Consider the following 22,994-nt stretch of genomic DNA (forward strand, 5'->3'; position numbering starts at 1 on the left):
ATTACAAACTGGTTCTTTTTGTTTTTTTGTTTTTTTGGTCTTCGTTTTATACTATACACTGTAAAGACACTAAATATTCGATTCTCATCCCATCTATAATTTTTGTCTGTATGCTCCTTCAGCTTCCTCTGGATGTGTTCAACAATTACTTCAGCCTTGGCTTTGATGCACACGTGACCCTAGAGTTTCATGAGTCAAGAGGTATGTTGCGATATAACAAAGACATCTTTTTTTTTCCCCCTTGACCTAAAAGAAACCTGAAGTGGATTGTGGGAATGTTGCCTGCTTTACATTTATCACGTCAACATTAGATGGTACAAGTGATGTTCTTGTCTGGTAAGACTGTTTTGAATCAGAACAGTGTGTAGAGGGATGGAGATAACGTGGGTCAGTAAATAACTTGACATAATGCTGCACTGGCTTTTAATGAGGCAGTATGGTGAGCCACTGGATTGCATTTCAGCTTCACACTTCTGAAGTTTGGTGTTTAGACTTCCCTTATGTGTGGAAGGTGCATTTTGTGGCTTTGGATTTTTTTTAACAGCTAAATTCCAAAAATATGATTTCATTGAAGACTAAATTATCCAAAGTTGAAGTTGAATCTTTTATGATATATTGATCAATGTACAAAGGGAATCTAGAGAAATGTGAACTTTATTGACAATGTGGGTAACGGTCCTCCTGTCAGAGCCAACAGCATCTAAACCACGCCCCCTAGCGACTACATTTTGAGGCTGATAACTACTCAGTCATTTTTCTAATTGAGTGCCTTGCTTTTAAGTACTGGTTTGAATAAGACAATATAATGTATTTTTATTTAATCTGTTTTGTATCCTGTGATTGTATCCATCATGCATTTTTGTGTATCATTATTTTAGAAGCCAACCCAGAGAAGTTTAACAGCCGCTTCAGAAATAAGATGTTCTATGCTGGGGTGAGTGCACAAAATTGATCAAATTGTCTACGTCTGGCCTTCATTTTTGGGGACAAAAAAGTGTGTCTTATATTTGGCGAATTACGGTAATCATAGCAGAAAAATAAATCTTTTTTTTAAGATTTGTGTACAGTACAAGGCATGAAAATATATGCATAGTGATACGTTCCAGACCAACCTGTTAGATGAAAATACACAGTGTGGGTATCCCATACAATAACTTTTTTGTTTTCATAGTTCTGCCCATTTCATACATTATTCAGTAAACACAACACTTGTGTGACATGGACATCTCTGAGCATTAGATGCCATCTTGTGGCAGAGAATTAATTGACTGACTGCAAATGTATGCAGTCAGTTAATTCAATTCAAAACAAGACAATGAGCATATTATCTGTTCGTGTGTTTGTGTATTGTCTGATGCTTAACTTGATAATACCTGTTAACACTACTAATGAGCAGCGTCTTGACTCGTGTGTGGCGCCTAAAGATTTGCAGAATGAACATTTATCGATGTGTGTTTGTGACTGCCATACAGACAGCATTCTCAGATTTCCTGATGGGAAGCTCCAAAGACCTGTCGAAACACATCCACGTCGTGGTGAGTAGCTGCCAATCAAGCTGTTGTCTCTTGTGTAAAACCACTGCCGCTCATATATGTGTGTGTGTGTGTTTGTCTACAGTGTGATGGAACCGATTTAACATCAAAGGTTCAGGATTTGAAGCTTCAATGTCTGGTTTTTCTCAACATCCCCAGGTTTGTCACATTAGGTACTACACTTGACAGAACTTAATTTCTCCTGGGTCTACAACAAACATGGACAGAAATTTTCACTGAGGAGAAGTGTTTTCAGAGAAACAGTCAAAACTGCTCTACAATTAAAGTAATTCCATTGAGATGTGTTACTGACTTGAATAACTCAATCTTGAGACCCACAAAGTGGTGCAACAAGGCGCACTGTCTCACCATCAGACCCACATCAGCTATTAAAACTTACAGTATCACGATATGTGATACGCGCGGCTCAGTGGCGCAGTGAATAGCACGTCCGCCTCACAGTTTGAAGGTCCCGGTTCAAATCCACCTGGCTCTGGCCTTGTGTGGTGTTTGCATGTTCTCCCCGAGCCTGCGTTGGTTCTCTCCGGGCAATCCAGCTTCCTCCCACTCCCCAAAAACATGCATGGCAGGTGAATTGGACATACTAAATTGTTCTTAGGTGTGATTGGTGTGTGCCCTGCGATTGGCTGGCAACCAATTCAGGGTGTCCCCTGCCTACTGCCCGTAGCCAGCTGAGATAGGCACCAGCAAGCCTGCGACCTCTCTGGGGATAAGAGGCTATAGAAAATGGATGGATGGATGGATGGATGGATATGTGATACTGGCAAAACTAAAAAAAAAAAAAAAGGGAATTTAAAATTATTAGTCCACTTTTTTTTTTCAGTCCACCAAAAGCAGACAAGCTTTAACAAGATTGTACACTAAGTTACAAATTGCAGTTTAATATACGAAAAACAACAAGACGGTCACAAAAGCAACTATTTATTCAATGAATTAAAAAAATCTTTTTCATTTGTTCTTGAGAATAGGCCTACAGGCGACAGCAGCACAAGTCTCTTTGAGTACTTCCACGACAATCAGACAGCTGCGACACTGCACATTATTTACATGTTGCAGAAGAGTGAGAATTGATTTTTTTCCTTTTTTGTAATTGAAGATAAATTAAATAAAATTACAAAAACGTATCAAAAATTAAAAAACAAATAAATAAAATGCTTGCACTCATCAAAACAGCTGTCCCCCAAAGCACTGATATCAACACAAAATCCATTCTTCTCTCTTTCCTCAAGAAGACTTCAATGCCTTGGTTGTACAATTTGTGCTTCAATTCCAACCACATATCATTTTCTATCGACTTGGAGGACAGTGCTGAAAGCTGTATCTGTCCAGTCCCGTTTCTGGCGTATGTTTTAATTAGCTTGAAAAAAGGCGGAGAATGACAGCTCAACAGAAGCAGTGTACACAGGATTGTCACAGCCAAACGGCAAAGCTTGGTTGATATACAAAGGGCTGCCTCCCATGCTGAGTATCCCATCGCAGAGCGAGTACATGTCACAATCAACGTGAGGCCTTCTCGCTGGCCTTACAGTCTCCACCTCGTGATCTGATTGGCTATCGCAACTATCTATCAACTATTTGTTCCCGTTCACTTACAGTGCACAGACACTCGCACTGTTGATTCTGAAGGCCTCAGGCAGATTTCATACAGCTTGGCTGCACGAGTTAGCTGAATTCTCATTTCATAAAAACTCTAACCTAAAACTACAACACTACGGCCCAACACTGATATACATTTTATATAGTTTTTGTCTAATCAATGTTGGCAGAAAAAAATGTTTAAATGCTCCGTAAAATAGCTGTGTTGTTCACGTTTAAGGTGATGCAACGTCCAGTAATATGTATGTGTGCTTCAGTGTATGATTTTTCCAGCCCTGGTGTCATAAATGATGGTATTATACTGGGTAGTTGTTCCAGTCAGGCTCCAGTCACTGAAGGCCATTTTTACATTTGAAATTAACCTGCTTCAGGAGGTAGTAGCCCGCCTTCTCCTACTATGGCTAAAAGAAGCAAATTTGCCAAACAAATTGGATATGCATCTCTCCTTATTGTTTGTGTTTGACTTAAAAAAAGTTTCATTGTATTCAGACCATTGCTTGAAAGTCATGACACCTCCCCTAATTTGCTATCAATTCATGGGTGAAGAAATTTGGTTCAGTGACACTTTGGTGTAAAGTAGACTAACTGTGACTTCACATTCTGGTCAAAATCTGAATTGTTTACTGAAATACTATTTTGAAAATTAACCGCACAAAATGTTGTGCTTAGTTGTATAATTTCACATGTGTAGTGTGGGCAAGCGAGCTCATGAAAGGTCAAAATATTCAACTATATTTACCTATATTACCATTAACTTAAATGATGGCTAATGAGGTTATGTATTTGTGCGCCTTTGTGTCTGTCTGCTTTTAGGTACTGTGCAGGTACCACACCTTGGGGTAACCCAAGTGAACATCATGACTTTGAACCTCAGCGCCACGACGACGGCTACATTGAGGTCATTGGGTTCACCATGACATCATTGGTATGGAAATAATGGCATATATGTTTTGTGAAAATCATTCAATAAGATCCATTTGAGCTTCCCTGGGCCTCATTATTTATATCTACATTAACAGGAACTTAATAACTATGCCCTTCCTGTGCCTTTTGTATATGCAGGCTACGCTTCAGGTTGGAGGTCATGGTGAGAGATTGAATCAGTGTCGTGAAGTAACCCTCACCACTACAAAGGCCCTTCCTGTACAGGTAACCTCCAAATATGCACAATATTTACTACCTGGGTAAATCATCTTTGCCCAGAACTATTAACAGTCTGAATAAAAACATAACAACACACTAAAAATGGCAATTGCTTCCTATGAAACTTTCTGTGTGTCTTTTAATGTATAATATTTACTCTATTTATTGTTCGTATTTACTCAATTTGCACCAATTGGAGCAGCTATCTCGAATTTGTTGTATATGCTGTACAATGACAATAAAGGCATTCTATTCATTCTATTCTATTCATTATTACCCAGAGATAAAAGTATAATTTGTTAGGTTCACTCTTACTGGTAATTCAAAACACTAGTATCTCACATAATCTTTCCCCACCGAAGTCAGTAGAAATGCTGTTGCTTGGTTATAATCAACACAAAGAATTTTTTGTAGCCCGTCTGTTTTTTTGCATTGCTCATTAGCATTATGTTATTATGTTTAACAAACTGCCATTGTATTTAAAATATGCAATAAGTAGTTATTCAGTTTAATGTTTAGTTTGACATTGAAGTTTAACATTCAGGTGGATGGAGAACCATGTAGACTCGCTCCCTCAATCATTAATATCAGCCTCAGAAACCAAGCCAACATGGTCCAGAAAACCAAACGGCAGACATCGTTGCCACACCTCAATGAGTGAGTCATGCGCAGTATATTTGAAATATGAAAGTCTACTTTTGAGATTGTTTCTTTGCTTTTGTTAAAATAAACGTGGTACTGTCTTTATTTCAGCCAACAGCCGGTCCCGGAAAGGCTGAGGCTTCGAGTCAGCAGAATCAGCATGAGTGACTATAATGCTCTGCACTATGACAAGGACAAATTGCGACAAGCGTGTAAGGAAAACACTCTAATATACTGCGCTGCGTGCTATTTACTAGGGGTGTGCCAAAACAAGTCGATTCACATGAAAATTGGGATTCCCATTCAACATGATTTAAATCGATTTAAAATGTTACAAAATCAATATAGTTGGATAAAAATCAATCCGCTTCCTGTCGGCTTCTGTACTACGTTGGAAGTAGGCGGTGTCATGATGTCACCATGCAACCTGTTCTGGAACGTCAAGCTTGTGCGTCAGGACGCAGAAAAACAATCAATCGAGGAAATTCAATTGGTCCAGTCCTTATTGAAAGCAAAGGATTCACCCCTTACAATATTGTAGATAATGTGACAAACAGCAGAGCTGTACTCTATACCATCCCACATTTCAAAGAGACTGGAAGAAAAGTCGCTGTATTTTTCTCTCTTTGCAAACTCCCGTGACTCTCGAAAGCCTCACGGCCATGAATGTGAACGCAGTGTTTCACACTTTTGCTAATGAAGGGGCTTTGACTGTTTATTATGCTGATTGTGATTGAAAATGCTTCCAATATGCTTGCAGGTACACAGACTGGCACACATTTCATACGTTGCCCATACTCTCAACTAAGCTGTTCACTTGAAAAAGTTTATTTTCTTAGCTTGTTTGTCATAAATGCCCTGAGAAATATGAACATTTTTCCTTTGGACAAAAGTTTTTCATAAAACATTTTGGTACTGCAATTTCATGTGAAATGACAACATATCTTGTTCTACCTATTTTATGGCACAGAATCATTTTATTTTAGTTTAATCTTATTTTATACTGTAACAACTGTACAATTTATAGTTAGCTTCAAAGAGTAGCAGTTGTCCACAAGTTGTTTTTGTGAAAATGGAATTTTACTTACAAATGTAAATATAGCAAAACAAAACAAAAATGGAAGATGCATGTGTGCTCGGTCCAAATACCAGCACATCTTCAATTTTGTGCCGGCACAAGCCTCGTATTCTATGTTTGGGATTTTGGTAGAGCACATTGCGCATTTCTCGACGTGTCGACCCACAGGGACGCCTCTCTCCTAGCACATTTGACATTGTGGTAACAAAGAGTGGACTGCCCGATGCTAAGAAATTGGTGCGTCCTAAATTTTTGTGACGGCACCGGGCCAGCCTGTCCTCCAACCGCATTCGCCAATCGCCATCCGCAACCAGATCTGCACAATCTGATTGCGGCTGGCGGTGTCTGTGCCATTATCGGCGGCCAAATGAGAATCTTCTGTAATGGAGGCCATCTTGCTGTTCCTCTGCGTGTGTGGATCATCGACATTTTCATAGAACACTGCTGTTCTGCGTTCCACTCTGTGCCACATTTAAAGGGAATGGGGGGAATCAAGCCATCTAATGGCAAGCAAGTTCTTGACATTCCATTAATCCCACAAAGGCGCAAACGCCCCCTTCTACTTGCGCGGGTCTACCAAATCGTCAGAAAATGTGCCGGCAAACGTTTTGACTGCAGTTGACATCTTATTCTAAATTGGCAAAAAACCTGCTGCAGAATCCTTCTAAACAGCTGTTGAAATAAAATCTGTGTAAACATAAAATGATAAAACAAATAGCATATATTCTAAACTTTGTTTTAATCTTAATTTTTATTAAATATTTATTTCAAATTGTCATTGTAGAAATGAAACGATATAATACCTATATTGAAACATTCCTTACATACAATATATGTACGTATATATGAATATACATTTCAAACTCATTATAGAAGAGAATCATAAAATAAGAGTATAAGTATATACACAGCTAGCATATATTTTAGGTCTTATTTTATTCATAAATATAAATTAGGAAGGCATTGTAGAAATTAGCAATGTAATGTGAAGAAATGCTAAACATTTTTTATGTCTTATTTAAACATAAATATAAATTAGGTACTGGCGGGCTCCCTGTTACAAGAATAGCATGTTGTTGCTACGTTAAGTCTCCCTGGATGGCGCGGTGGAGTACTTAGTGATTGTAGTAGTGGTAGTTGTCATGGTATGCTGATTATTAAGAGCTGGTCTTTGATTGGAAAAGTCAACAAGGGCATTTTCATTTGTGTCTCCACGCAAGCCACTCTTGCCATCTTCGAGTGTGCCTAGATGAAAGAGGAATATTCGACCTCGCTTGCATTTGTGACACTTGAAACAGAAAGCAGGAAAGTCGTTTAGTCAGAAGCAGTTCTGAATACTGACACAAGATGGTGATGTTGGAACGCCACAAACATCTCGATGTTGGACACGTTGTTTCTGTCATTTACATATCATTTGTATGTGTAGCACAGTTCCCTGAGACTAATCTGTGGTGAAGCATATGCATATAAATTGAAGAGCCCTATAACTGCGATACTGCAGTAAAGAACCACAAGTGGGTCTGTATTTAAATTCTATTTTTTTCTTGGATTCAGTGCATTATACATTATTTATTTTTTATTAATTTGTTCTGAATGCTGAAAGTTTGTCATTTTTCATTATGCAAATGTAACATTGCTCCTTAGACACTGAACGCGTCAAAATTAGATTTTGCATTGTGACTTTGTATCTTGGTATCACAGTTACACTTGTAAAATAAAATGGTGTGGCGATTTCAAGATGCACAATAACAAGGTAGTTGAAGAAAAATGGGTTGCATGTTCGAGTTGCCAGAAGAGAGCCATCACAGCGCAATTGCCACAATCAAAAGACGGTTTTCAAAATGAGACAAACTTCAAAACTTCTTGAGCAAAGGTTTTTGGATCGATTGGACCGTAATGTATCAAAACCATATATTTAAGAGTGGAGTCAACAAGGCCAGTCATGAAAAGGACACCGATGGGCGACTATTTGAAAGAAGTTCAGATCTTCAAGTAGGCCTTTCCATTTGTGCTAACACTGATTGGTTTTGGAACTGTCATTGATTCTCTCGACCTTGACTAAGGACAAAACCATAAGGTTGCTACTGCCATGCCTCACTGGTGGGTATGGTACTCTTTTGGTGATGAACAGAACAGTATTGTGCCTGTACCAAACATAACATTTTGTAATTGTGGCCAAAAGGTTTCATTGGAACACAGGGGTCCCCCCTCCAAAATATGTTCTTTTTCTTTCTACCCTACTCCATGTCTCAGACATATGAAGAAGAGGGGAGATTGTTGCCACATATACTAAACATTCAGTAGTTGCCAGAAATTCCTGCATCTTCTTTTGGAGGGATGTCTATTCTTGGCAATGTTGCAATTGTGCCATATTTTCATCATTTAGGGGGATGGGATAATTAGGAGGTTGGCATTCTAAAGGGTGGCAGATGTTTGCTGGCTCCCATTTAAAATGACTTTGAATGTGATTGGTTGATTCTAAACACAGCCACTTAAAAGCTTATTTTAGCTTCTCCTCTAAAAATAAAGACATTATTTGCAATTGCTTTTATACAGGTTTTAGATCACATTATTAGTTGAAAATGTATTGTAAAAAAAAAAAAAAGAATTAGTTTACTTGTATCTAGGGCTGTCACCGTTGACTATTTGAAGACTGGATAATTCTGTCGATTGTTTCGTCGCTCAATCAAATAATCGGGTACGGTTTCATTTTGCATTAGTGTATTTGTTATTGTTTCGGTCATTGTTTTCCAAAGTAAAAGATGATGTTGGAAAGTATCTTATTTTGACTGAACAGGAATCAGAGAACACTTACAACCGAGAGGCTGAAATAAAACGATTTGGACAATCTTATGTTAGTATCTCTACTATTGATTACTTAATGATTGAATATTTTGTCCATTAACTTAATAATCCATTACTTGCGGTTAATCGAATAATTTTCACAGCTCATCTTTTATCACAAATTGCTGGAATTTGAACAGGGGTGTCCAGACCTTTTTTTTTTTCTCCCCCACAGTACTTCCTTTTACCAAACACTTCTAAGTATTTGTTTTGTGTGTGCTTGTCCCCAGCTATTCCACTGGGCCTTATAGTGGTTCCCGGAGACAGCGACTTAGAGACATGCAGAGAACATATCCAACGTTTACAAGAGGTAAGACCATAGTGGAAAGTTGACCACAGGTCAGCATACCATTCCTCGGGAGTGACTGAAACAGCAGTGATGTTGAAAAACAAATATCAGGACTATTTTATATTCTGTATTTTTACCATTCCAATTTCTCCAGGACATCTCTTCTGTCCACTCCTCTTTGAGAAGTGTTGGACTTCAGGTTGGTTGGATGCTGGTGTGTGTAGTAATTGAGATGTCTGTCTCGTTTTAATTTTTATTTTTTCGTGGTTTTGATTCTGTGTTTGTTGATTTCCGTTGCGTACTTTGTGGAAGTTTTTTTTTTTAAGATGGTTACCCAACCGGACCAGTTAGATGTCTTCAGACATTTAGAGATTTGGAACGTGTATTCCTTTTCAGACAACACTGTGAGATTGTTACTGAGTTGTGGAACCACACTGTAGTGGTCCATTAAGCATATTATGCAATAAACTACTCTGGCTTTTAGTTTGTGTGGATCAACATCTTTCTCATCTTTGATTTCTTCATTGTGGCCCCAAAGAGCTTCGTAGTTACTAAGCCAAATAGTGTACCTTAGTGTGATCTATGAAGTACAGGTAATGAATGCTCGTTTGCCTGCTGGCGGTGTTTTTGCGGACGAGGCGAAGGTTTAAGATCAAAGCATTGGGTCTTTCTGCGGAAGCCTTCCACTCGATGTTTAGCCATCTCCCCTTCCGTGTTGCCAAACACAAATTTAAGTTGCTTGGCGGAGAAACATGACGTGTGGGCCATGTGGGTAATCGAAACTCGCCCTTCTGTTTCTTAGCTGATGCGCAAAAGCACAAAAGAGCGCATTCACAGTTCCAGAAACAGGACGACAAAAGTGAAAGTTTTTTTTTTTTGCATTTTCAGGTTTTATGGGACAAACCAAGCAAGTCATTTTATTATAATAATGTACCCTTCTTAACTAAATTACTCTCCTCAATTAAATGTAATCTCTTTAGATAAAGGTCAATCAGCTGTATTTGCAATATGCATTTCTAAAATAATTTAAGTGGCCTATTATATCCCTTCAAACATAAACACATAAATAATTGGTCAATAGGCAAAACAAAGCAAATTGTCATTTTCACAAATGTCATTTTTATGTACTTTAATCATTACAGCAGTTGTACACAAGTAACACCGGTGTACTACCAGTAACACACACACATATGATAATTAATATTCTTAGAACTTGTTTAGTTGGGCCACGCAATGCATTCTGTGAATCGAAAATGTTTTTTTTTTTTTTTAATTAATAGTCCTAATAATCAGTAGTCAGTATTTTTTTCTGCCTTTTATTCCAAAAATCCATATTGCTTGGGCCCTAATAGATATATTTAGCACATGAAGCCATCACAACCTTGCGATAATTTCAATGTCCTATACCAGGGTCGACACTTTTTTTCCTCTTTGCTATTTTTGACACCACAGGGAAAAAAAAACATTTATGGAATTAATTTTGAGATGCTTTACTGAGCTAAATTCTCAAGAGATAGGCTAACATCTTAGAAGATTTTCTGGTCTCTTGTGACTTCATGCAGGATTGGTTCAACCTACCAAGTTTTGATCATCTCCTATGTTACTCACAACCCCCAGAGTCTATATGTGCTTGGTCTCTGGTTGAGTTAATTAATTTTGTTCCTGTGTTTCTATCTCAGTGAAAAGAACAATATGTCTGCACATTTGCAGAAAAAGAATTCCAATCTATAAATGAAAACAGCAGCTATGGATTGAGCCTGCTAATTAGGCTTCACTTGCTACATGTTCTCTGGACTGTACTTTCAGTGATTTTTTTTTTTTTTTTTTTTTTTTTTTTGCGATCAGCTTTGGGATGTGACTTTCAGAGGTTAAGTAACCACTACCGCACCAATTAAGAAAGATGTGCAATTAAAAAGTGAAAGACTGCTCTGCCAATAGTGCAACATTTTTTCAAGTTTGTTCGGTTTCTGTTTCTGATGATGAATCCTTTAATAAGTATAAGAATCTGGTGAAAAAGTTACATACGGTAACAGTTGTGATGGCCAGCGGGCAAATGATTGAATGCTTAATGTTTCCACCAAGAAATCAACATTTGCTTTTTTTCCTAATATCTTCCTAGATATTATTCAAAAGCACATATCAAATGCCAGCGCATACGGCACCCACACACAAAACCTGAAAAGGTTTTGCACTCAGGGGGTTTCATTGCACAACACAAAAAGTACATGTGTTTTAACAAATAAAATATGGCTCTGGTATGTAGTCCAAGTTAGGATTCTATTCAACAAATGTGCTGTGGCTTCCTTTGAAATTACAATATACTTTTTTCATAGTTCTGTTGATTCATTGTGGCAAAATAGTCTGAAGGACGAAGCAAAGGCGTGGAAGACAATTTGTTTTTCCCGTGTGTAGCTTCCGTTACTGGTACAAGTGAAAAATGCTAATGAGTATACGTCATCAATTTCTTCTCAAAGAACCTCATCGCTTGATCTGCTGTATGCTACTTATAGGCTAACAATTGTATTATCTTACTTTAATGGCACTTAGTAGAAGTGCCATAGCTCAAGGGATTGGAACTCAATCAAAGAAAGAATTGTACTGCTTGTTAGGATGAGTAAGATATAGCGTTACAGGCAAGATAATGACCTAATAAGAATGTGCGGCAATGGTTTAAATTGGCCAATTAAGTTGCTCTGAAGTCATCCCCGTACTGCTTACAGCTCCAAGAGGGCACATATGCATAGCAACAGTAGTGTTGTGATCTGTTCTATCTCGAGTGACCACTGGAAATGTCTGAGCGATGGTATCTTTCTCACGCCTCGTGTAATGTTAGTTAAAATTACTGAAACAATATCTGCAAATGCTTTAAGTGCCACTTTGACATCATCGATGTCTCCCTATGACGTGTAAATACGTTGCATGGTAAGACAGAAGACAAACACATTTCCACCTGACAAATTTACTTGTTTTAGTTCACGACAACGTTTTTTTAACTTAAGTGTGCAATGTGCGTAGCTGCAGACTGTTTTACTTGTCAGTGAGCGTATAGAAAACAAAATCCCTTTTGGTTCATGAAACGAAGTGTCATCAAAACCACAGTAATTCTCACAGGCTAAAGCAGTGCATTTGAGTTAGCCTGATTTGTTAAAAAGTGATCAGTAGGAACGGGAACTGTGTCAGTTGAGTCATTTACAGCAATTAAGCTCTGAAAAGTAATCCGACAGCTCTCTGATTTTTCGAGCCGCGGTAGTCTCGTTTCACCCATTTAGTCCCTCAACGTTTCTTTTCATCCGTTAAATATTCTGAGGGATTTGTTCACTGCACTTTGCTGTGTGCTGGATTTGTGTGCATGATCAATGACCTAAACCCCCCCCCCCCCCCCCCCCCCCCAAACTTCACTAGGCCAATGAGAGCACCGCCTACTGTAGTGGAGGTGCAATAGTAAAGCAAAAAAACCCACATTTATTTTGTCTGCCAATGTAAATTAAAGGTGCAGCCTACGGATTGGACAATCCTTCATCATTCTGCCTGAAAAACAAAAGGGCTTATCAAAGGAAAAAAGTTGGAAGTTTGTAGATTGACAAAGACATCTCCTACTACATTTTTAGAGTTAAGTTTTTGGAGATGAGGAGTATGAGGAGACTGAAATGAGTAACACTCCCCGCCAACAAGCAGAAAATAATGAAAGCCTTACAGTAATGTTGTATTTTTTAAGTGTGTACCAAATGCAGATACAAACACATTGGAGGAAGCACATCTGTTGATTTTTTTGTTTTTGTTTTGTTTGTTGTCTCATTCATCATTCACCAGCAAAAAGCTAAACTCATCTCACTGTTCCAATACTTTTGGAGGTGAGTGTTACAATATACTTATACATACAGTATACTGTACAAAGAAGCCTTTCTAAGAACCTCCTATAGAATTAAACCAATGCCTGGAGAAGTTAGCTATGCAGAACTCTCATCTCCGGAATCTTCCTCCATTTGTGTCCCTCTCGCTGATGCCAGCCTTTATCCCTTTTTATTTTTTCGTCTGTCTTTCATCTTGGCGGCCAGGGGGAATCTTGCCTCTGGGATTCTTGCGATGCTGTCATGCTCTGTCATCGTGACTTGTGTGAAGTAGGGAACGCGGTATCTGGGCTTTTGGTGGCATGCTGGCCCAGCGCCACTTCAGTTATGAACAGAAATCAAGCGCTGCTGCCGTCCATTACTGATTTTTTTTGTTTTTTTTTGTTTTTACTCGGTCGGCCAGATACAACCAACTACAAAAAAAAAAAAAAAAACTGACTTGCTTTTGGTCTTTAGCTAGGCATATTTGGACGTCAGCACTTAGTTTGTATAGCAACACACAGTTACTCCTAATTATACTGTCGATATTTAATTTTCAGTATGATCCTGTATTTTATTTTATTTCAATCTTTGATGTTGAGTCTTTGTGTCAATGGGTTGCATAGCAACCAGAGGGATGCAGCGCTGTTTGATCTCCTGCTCTCTAGTGACTGATGATGCTCATTCGTTCTGTTTACTGATGGAGTGCATGGTGTGCAGTCTTTTTCTTTGTAGCACAATGTACACAGGCATGCATGAAGCAGTGTTAAAAAATAGCAGTTGATCATATTTTTATTCTATTCTACGAAAACCATCACATGCTCTCTATTTGCATAGACTAACAATACTTAATGCAAGAATGGTATGATATGAATTCTTTCATTCAGAAATCTTTATTGCGCTTGTACTTAATATTGGTGCAGCGTATAACATTTCATACTATAAGGAAGTGTTTTGTATAGTCAAGGTTTTTTTTTTTTTAAATCAGTGGCTTTAAAACAGATTTGCATAAATCTGGTAATTTTCAAATTGGACACTTTGCTTTGGAAGGTAGGAAGAATTTGACTAATATGGCAATTATCTGGAAAGCAGCTTCTGTAATTCCCCAATTATAAGATGCATATTTTTCCCCCAAAAATGAATGCCAAAAGTTTTGCTGTGTCCAATAAACGGTAACTTAAAGATAATTATGTATTTATTTTTTTTATTCAACAGCACTTGAAGAAGATTGATCTCTCAGCCACAAAAACTGAATTTGGACGCACGGATGTGCATTTTTGTATCGGCCGTATTCTTACTTAAAATAATTACCCTCTCAATAATGGTCCTCTTGGCTGTGTGCTTTGGCTTGTTGTACTGTTTGATTGTGAACTTTTCCCTCTGCGGTCGACAGCATTCAGGAGCACAGCATTCGGGAACAGTTTTTCATGCGGGGGTTTCTCTGTACAATGCTGGGTTCATGTTTCTCTTATTCCTGGCTTGTCACCCTGGTGTTGCTGTTGAAAAACATGACCAAAGTGTGATGTCTCCATCACCATAAGTTCAATGCTGGCATTACCAGTGCAGAGAAATTTGTTTCACATAATCTGAGAGCCCATTCCAGGTGGGCTATTATGAGACATTTTTACTGAGTGGATTCCCATCTTCATTTCTACACTACAGTATTGTTGCTTATCCATTTTGTAGAAACATTTGGTAATAACCTTACTTTTAATTATTCAGTTGGTTTCAGAAAAGGCTCATATGAAAGCTAAGACCCTCCCAAATGATGTTGAATGTACAAAAATATATTTGTTTAGAAGATTTATCATTTAATGCAGACATTAAGGTCAAATTTTGGCAAGACAAAAGTTTTGTCGCCTACAGAAAAGTGTGAAAACTGAACAAAAAATGTACTTCAAATACAAAAAATATGTTATTCAACTTAAGCGAGTTAAGTAATGGTGCTGTGAGATCCATATTTAATATTTTGGATGACTTCCATGGCCTTGAAGGACTGCATCCATGTGGTTCGGCAAGGAGTCATTGAATTTATCGATGAAGCAAAAAAAGCAGTGTTGCATGCCTCCCAGAGTTCATCAACATTCTCGGGTTTCGTCTTCCATGCTTCCTATTTCATCCTACCCCAGCCATGCTCAATGATGTTCATGTCTGGTGACTGGGCTGGCCAGTACTGGAGGATCTTGATCTTCTCTGCCTTGAGGAACTTTGAGGTAGAGATTAAAGTTTATTTTTTGTTTTCAATGCGAAGAGAATCAATTTTGGCCTTTTTTTTTTTTACGGAGCTATCGAGGATTGAGCCGTGGATGGACCCGGTTGACGCACCTTTCTTGTTCTGACTTGTGCTGTGTATGAATTTGACACTTGACAGGTGCAACTGTTGTGTCCAAGAATTTATTTTCAGCGGCAGTGAGTATGACATTGAAGAATCTGCGCATTCAAAACATAAACCAAATTTGAATATTGTGCAAGTAAAACAATTTTCTCCAAACGTTTGAAAGTAAAACATACCTGCGGTCAAACCATTTGCCCTTCCGGTCCAATCCTCCCTCCCCTCACCCGTAACCTGGCGCTCATATAAGCTATATCGCCACCCCATGGATACAAGCTAGACAGGTTCCATTTGGCCCTTACATTTAATATGTCTCAGTTTTTGTAAATTATTTCTTTTGATTTCATTTTTATTCTATTCCTTCGTGGTAAATATGAATACAATTCCACTCTGAGCCACACCCCCCATGTTTATTATTTTTTTGTTTCATTTGGCTCACACTCAAATTTTGAGTGTCACAAGTCACAGATTTATTTAACCATGCCGTCATTTAATCTCCATTTGAACTACCATTCACCACAATTTGGTTCTTCTAAACCAGCGACAGGTGGAACTACTATAAATTTAATGATGACAATATATATGATGATAAATTACATCCAAGAAAGAACTACAGCAGGGTGTCAGCAGCTGACTGTCCATGGTTAAAAGTAAACAGAAGTTGTCCGTTTAATTCTTTGATCCTGAACACAATTCACTGGCTTAAAGACACGTACTGGATTTGTGTTTTATAGAGATTTTCTTACCAGTTGTTATGTAGCGATGCCAAGAGAACAATTACTATAACACCACAACACACATAATCAGATTTTTTCATAGTTTCCACGGAAACTGTCCAACTTCCTGATTTACGGAATTTGTCATTCACTTTTTGGCTCCCAAGTGCAAAAATGTTTCGATCACCTACTGCACATCACCCTTGCATTTTGATGAGTAATAGTGATTAACATGATTCCATTGTCTTTTTATACCAAATGAAAAGAGTAATTGGGATATTCACCTCCAGGGTTCTTCTGTTATTACCATAGTTCTGAATAATATCTGGTTGATAATCCTTTTAGATGAATATATCTAAATATATTCATTCATTAAATATATATTATATATATATATATATATATATATATATATATATATATATATATATATATATATATATATATATATATATATATATATATATATATATATGTATATATATATCTATATATATATATATGTAATATATATATATATATATGTATATATATATCTATATATATATATATGTAATATATATATATATATATATATATATATATATATATATATATATATATATATATATATATATATATATATATATTTTTTTTTTTTTTTTTTTTTTTTTAATACAGTTTCAGTGTGTTTGTAATTTGTTGGCCATTAATTGACTCATGATGACCCGTGTGGGATGAGGCACAGACCGACATTTGTTCAAGGTTTTTGTGCGTGTCTGGGCCTCGGCACCAGTTCACTCTAGAATGCCTTCATGAACCTTGCTTTATTCAAGGGGGAGTGATGCAAAAATGAAAAGGTCCTTCATTAAGATCTTACCAAAAAATCTGAAACAGAAATGATAAAACTGTGTGTTTATCCAATCATGTACACTGTCTTACACCACATTTCTTCGTGTGAGTGTGGCAGGGTTTATCTTCTCACCTCAGCCACATTTGGGTCATTTACCTCACTACACTCCTTAATGATGTTTTATGTAGCAGTCTCTGCACTGTTTCGGGATGTTGCATACTGTCAGCAATTGTTCTCTATGTAAAGTTGGCCAGTATGTTCCAGTGTAATAATATCTTATGCCAAAAATGCCCCCTTTATTCCCTGACAGTATTATTTATTTATTTATTTTTTTTAATCTCCAGACCATGTACTTATTGCCATGGCGCTAAACAACTGTTTGAATGAAGAGAACCAAACTGATTTTCATGGTTCTTTATTCACACCCTAACATTTTCAACATTAATCGGCCAACACATTTTATTTGTTAAGGAAGCCTGATATCTTTGTTTTTCTGAAGAGCTCTGTATTAAAAAAATAAGGGGGATAAAAAATAACACTCATTTAAGGAAGCCCATTCTTTGATGGTTCTTTGATGATCTGAAATCCTGTCTGTCTGGGTTGTTGATTGTGAACAAAATGAATAAACACAGGAATTCCTGAGTGTGGCGTGTTCTGTAGCTTTCTGTAGCTAGTCTTTGAAATGTTGGCTCAGGATCAGAAGAGGAGTGGTAGTACAGAGGCAGGAGGCCATGTTACTGTAGTTCTCTCTGAATACATCACATAGGGTTCGTAACATGTCGTCTACCAAATCGGTACCAGAGGAAACAGGCGAGAGTGTGGTGTGTGTTCTGCTATTTGAAGAATAGAATCAGAAGGTTAATTGCGTTTCAAATACAGCGTCCATTTTTGTTTTAGACAAAACAGTGGAGTCTTTTTTTTTGTGGAATGCCGATAATGCGCTTTATTTTCGACAAAAGACTAAATTTATGATACTTTGCTATATCTGTTGTTAAATGTTTAAGGATGTGTCTACAAAGTATCTGTTTTTCCACCTCATTCTTCAGCATCTTCCCGGTATTCTCTTATAAAACAGTCTTATTTTGCATTCAGGAGGAAGCTGTCAAGACGAAGACTCTTTCCTCGCAGCGATTGTCACCGAAGTGGTGTTTCCTCGATTGTAAGTATCATCACTCATCCATCTTGTCCGTTAATAATCGAAATTATAGTTCATGAAGAGTCGGACTTGTCCTTTGAGGAATCAAAAGAATTTTGTTAAATACTGTACAATACATCTATGAAGATCAACATGTCCTCACATTGAACTTAAAACGGCTGCCAGTGGAGTCCTAGCTTTGCCCCGAAGACATAATGATGAAAAAAAGAACACGATTGTACAGATTTTAAACAGCATTTTTTGAATTAGTAGATCTTTTTTTCAAAGCCTGTCTGGAGGCTGATAGAACTTTGCAGCTAAAGTTTGCTTAAATTACTATAAGTTACATGCTTTCAGCCGCTCAGATGGCTGCCCGAGAGACAGCCCACACAGTTCATTATTTTCACTTGTTAACAGCGTTTCCTTTATCTGTCAACATGGGATTTTGGGAAGCTTGTGCCTCCTGATACTGATAAACACTGCTGCCATACATAACAATGTCAAACATATCAAACTTCTGTCAAAGTCGTCATTATTAGAGTTAGGGTAACTTATTTAACAGGCAGCACAAAGTAATATGCATATCCTCCCCATTCCGTCGTGAGTTTACGTCAGCTTCCTCAAACATTCTAAAAACATGCAGGCAAGGTTCATTGAAGGATATAAATTGCCCTTAGGTGTAAATGTCTGTTGTTTTAGGAATGAATGGTTGTTTGTCTATCTGGTGACCAAGTCCATGGTATACTCCACTCATTCAAAGTCAGCTGGGATAGGCTCCAGCTCATCCTCAACCAATGAGGATGAGATGGCTTTTGTAAAAGGTAAAAAAATTGATGGGTGGATTTAAACCTGCCTCCTGTGGGTTTTTTTTACAGTTTTTTTTTTTGCATCTAAAAATTGAAGATTCTAAACTGGGTTCATTAGTTTGGTTAATCACAAATGATGTCTCATTTGCTCATTATCATCCATAAGTTTCAAACAAATATTTAGTAGTCAACACCTGCAATATGCTTCATTTTGGAAAAAGACCGCCTATCAGTCAAGAAATTTGTGTATGTACAGAATGTGTGTTCTTTGGCCTGGGCCATTGTCTCATTATAGCTGAAGCATTGAACGAGAACTTATCCCCGCACTTTTTTTTTACTACTTTCTTTTGGCGTCTGGCAAACGACTTGTCGTGTTATCACTGCACTTCTTTTCCATTAAAAATGATAACATCTTGGAAAAACTACCGGGAAACTAGAAATCAGAAATATGAAACCCGGCTCCCATGCTATATAGTGGCTTGCGTATTTTCTGCTGAGAAAGCATACGATAAACTTAGCTGCACAGACGCTTGCTTTTCATCGGTTGGCCCATTTCCATCAACGAAACGTCTTTGACATTTTTCACTGTAAATCCCTGCTGCTTACATGCTTGAATCCAGCGTAAACATTTTTTCCTCTCAGACTTTGAGAAAGATATAAAGTAAACTCACTTCATTTAATCACAGTCACCGATCACAAAGATATTCTGGCAGATACCGAAGCAGCAGTGTTATTGTAACCACAGTATGTCGAAGGATCATTGTGATGAAATAGGAGTTTACAATTTTTGGCTCTTAAAAGTACTCCACCGCACTGTGTGTAGTGCGCTGTTTGAAAAATAGCTCTTTTGCACAACTGAGATTAGGAAAAGTGATCTGTAGAAAATGGGTTGGCCGTTAAAACCTGTTAGATCTAAACTATACATTGTGAAAAGTGAGCTGTAACTCAAGCCTCCAAATAATTAAAACAATTCATATTTTCCAGGGGATATAATGAATTGATGAATCTTAATTTGTCAGAGGCTTTGTATAAAAAAAAAGAAAGAAAGAAAGAAAAAATCTAGTCATTGAATATTTTAGGAATGCCTTACAAGCTCAAAGAATCCTTGTGGAATTTGATCCATAAAAAGATAGATGGAAATACTGAAATCAATGTGAGCAGAACAGAGAAAATGAGATTCAGTACATTATCAAGCAAACTAAAAATAAATACATTAAAAAGAAACCTCAGGCAATTGAATCTGCCTCACTGTGATTTATATTAGAGGTCCGGTACTTTTCAGCTCAGAGGGTATTTTAGGTTCTTACACACTTGTGGTTTTGATGAAACCTGCATAGGGGCAATATTGTAAACCAAGGGAAACGAGAAAAGTGAATAAAACAGAGCTGCCATTTGGTGTTCACGCTTTCTCTCGGCTGAAGGTTATGTTTCTTATATAGTGCAATAATACCACTTTAGTCATCTTTAATTGCAGCGCCAGTGGAGTAGCAACCTTTCACTTCAGTGAAAGGACTTTAATATAAAGAGAATACTTTTCATTTCTGGTCCTTTCAACAAATTCCACATTCAAACTCTGAATACTGTATTTTACCTCCACAGCTACAACAGCGGATCGTTTTTACAGGATAGACAGAGCGCAGGTAGGTTTATCATCTTTGAGGATTAAGTAAAGTGTTCCCATGTGGAGCCTTGATTTGTTGAATTAAATGCCAACTGCTTCATCAGGAAAATCTCAACTATGTGTCCGAAATCTCCCACGAGGAACTCTTTATCCTAGACCCGGAACTGGTTGTAACAGTGACAGTTGGCACCTCTCCAACTGCCATGCCTGATCTGGTTCATCCTTCTTCCAGCTTAGGCAACAACGGGTAGGTCAGATTACCTCCACTTTAGTCAGGCTTGAACCCGCCTTTGCACCCACACCATAATAACTCATTCCTTGCTAGCCCAGCTAAAATGGATTTTTGACTTATATAGCTGTCAATGGCAGTGAATGAGGTATCCTATTCCTTTCAGCCCAGGAAAAATGAATGTTTGACGTTTGATTGGTCATGAATGTGTTATTTGCAGCGCTCTGCTCCGCATGATTATGGCTGTTCCCACTACTGTTTTTTACAAAATAAAAGCGATATTGCTACAATTTCAAGCAAGTACATTTTCACTTTTGCGTGGTTGAATTGAAGTTTTTATTTTTATTTTCCTTTATTAATTTCATCATTATTATTTTGCTTCTGAGGCGTCAGCACATGCACAGCTCATCACGCGTGACGGCATCCTCATAGAACATTGTCTGAACAGGCCATCAAACCGAACCAGATTAGCAAACACCAAATAAATACATAAAAGCTTGGACTTACTTCTTCCATATCTTCAAATCTGCACTCTGCACGACCAGACAAATGGGAAGAGGAGAAAACATGTCATCCACTGTATATGCGCAAACACAAAGCCTTAAATATGAACGTACAACGCCCAGAGTTGATGTTAGGACTACTAATTCTTTACTTCATGTTGTGCGTGAATCTAAGTATAACAGGTCACATGACTAGTAGAAAATGTAAAAAAAGGAAGGAAAAACAAGGGGCAGGGTTTCATTACTCCTGGGGTCCCCAACCTTTTTCTCACCTTGGTCTGGTCAACGCTAGAGATTTTTATCATGGGCGGGTAAATAAACAATTGACAATTTTGTCGTCGTTTGGAGAGGTGGGGGTGCGGGCATATTGACAATTTTAATGTCGATGGTGGAGGGGAATGTTTATTACTCGTTTAACTTATTTGTGAGAGAAATTTTGAAGCTCAGGTGACGGAAATAGTTTGGGGGTTTTTTTGACAGCCCTAGGATCTGAAACTTTTTTTTGTCATCTTTAGTGACAGCAGCGTAAATCAGGTCCCCAATGATGTGTTTGTCTTCCCTGTGGATTCCTGTCATTCTCCGTCATCATCTCCTTGCAAGTAAGGACACACCTCCATTTCAAAATCAACTTGTCAAATACATTTAGAATATGATACATTGCCTTATTTGTCCAGTTTTACTTTCCATGTGTATTGTAAAAAGTCCCTTTTTGGCCTATTCCTTCAATGTTCATATATTTGCAAAATGGTAGAAAATATTTTTTTCCATCCACCCTTTTTTTTTGATAGTGCCGGTTCTTAATAAATTTGCTGTTTGATACATTTTACAACATTTTTACACACTATTATTAGCAATCCATTTTTCATTCCTGTTGATGCAATGGCCAGGTGTCCACATATTTATGTCCACACAGTGTAAAAAATGTGCTGTTTTGGAAGGGGGGAGATGTGCAAAAATAAATAAAGTCAGACAGAACACACAATCTGCTAGCTGGAGACGAGAGAAATTAGTTACATGATGGCATCCTTAGAGAGAACATGGTGTAGTAGGTGCTGTGGGATGAGATTGGCTGGCTCACTGTAAATAGAGGCTGTTGGGATAGTCGAGCCCGTCGGATGGCAAAGCCTGCGTGAAGTAGGCAAGAATAATTCTCAGCTCTTTTTGTGTCTGTGCCTGGGTGTATGTATACTATTTCCATGTAGGAGTATACTGTACTCATGAATAATAGTGTTTATTTACATTTCCCCCTTTGCTGTGGCAGAGGCAGCTAAATGAAACTCTGTGTCTATGTATGTGCCTGCATGTGCATTCATGGTTTTAAGCTTGCCCTGCCTTCATATAAAACGCAATTGCATTTCTAAACGCGCATTAAGACAGCCACATGAACTCAAATATGCTTGTGTCAGTAGGTTTCAGTTTATGTATTCTGCTGTATTTTTGGTAGTATGCATGCATTTTATTAATAAAAGCATTCTTAATTGAATTGGGGGGGGGTCGGTCAATGATTTTAGACAAAGTGCTCCTGTACATTTCAATGCGTAATTAATAGCTTCACTAGTCAAACCCCGTCCAGTGTTTGTTTTAAATGTGGGTTTTGACTTGTTTCTATTTTCTTAATTGCTCATTAAATTCCTCTTCACATCAAGTAGAAACATTCCCAAAAAACCATGACACACATTTATTTTAGCAGACTTTTTTAAGAATGCACGTTGTAAACCTGCCAAGGGACAACATAGGATAAGGCTGACCTGAGATAATGCAATGGCCTTGGCAATAGAAATATTAAGGTTAAATCTTGCAAAACTGCAATCCATACCTACAAAATTGGGAGGGGGATACTATATGACC

The 22,994-nt window shown here is 37.7% G+C and overlaps 1 protein-coding gene across 7 annotated transcripts in view; it reads left to right on the top strand.

Annotated features, from left to right (window-relative positions):
• Positions 1-22,994, top strand: part of LOC148427507 (diacylglycerol kinase zeta-like) — a 66,084-nt gene that overhangs the window by 30,166 nt on the left and 12,924 nt on the right. For 5 of the 7 annotated variants that reach the window (XM_088407947.1, XM_088407949.1, XM_088407942.1 and 2 more), the window contains 14 exons: positions 123-201; positions 879-934; positions 1,473-1,535; positions 1,618-1,691; positions 3,963-4,074; positions 4,212-4,298; positions 4,837-4,949; positions 5,046-5,146; positions 9,087-9,166; positions 9,300-9,344; positions 17,945-18,011; positions 20,393-20,433; positions 20,519-20,661; positions 21,662-21,745. In XM_088407947.1, coding sequence (XP_088264073.1) covers positions 123-201; positions 879-934; positions 1,473-1,535; positions 1,618-1,691; positions 3,963-4,074; positions 4,212-4,298; positions 4,837-4,949; positions 5,046-5,146; positions 9,087-9,166; positions 9,300-9,344; positions 17,945-18,011; positions 20,393-20,433; positions 20,519-20,661; positions 21,662-21,745 — 1,145 coding nt within the window. The remainder of the gene's footprint in view (positions 1-122; positions 202-878; positions 935-1,472; positions 1,536-1,617; positions 1,692-3,962; positions 4,075-4,211; positions 4,299-4,836; positions 4,950-5,045; positions 5,147-9,086; positions 9,167-9,299; positions 9,345-17,944; positions 18,012-20,392; positions 20,434-20,518; positions 20,662-21,661; positions 21,746-22,994) is intronic. The other 2 variants (XM_088407946.1, XM_088407945.1) reach the window with 2 other exon arrangements.

This window comes from Hippichthys cyanospilos, chromosome 2 (genome assembly GCF_059441005.1).
Source record: "Hippichthys cyanospilos isolate Australia breed blue-spotted pipefish chromosome 2, RoL_Hcya_1.0, whole genome shotgun sequence".
In the NCBI taxonomy this organism is placed as follows: domain Eukaryota; kingdom Metazoa; phylum Chordata; class Actinopteri; order Syngnathiformes; family Syngnathidae; genus Hippichthys; species Hippichthys cyanospilos.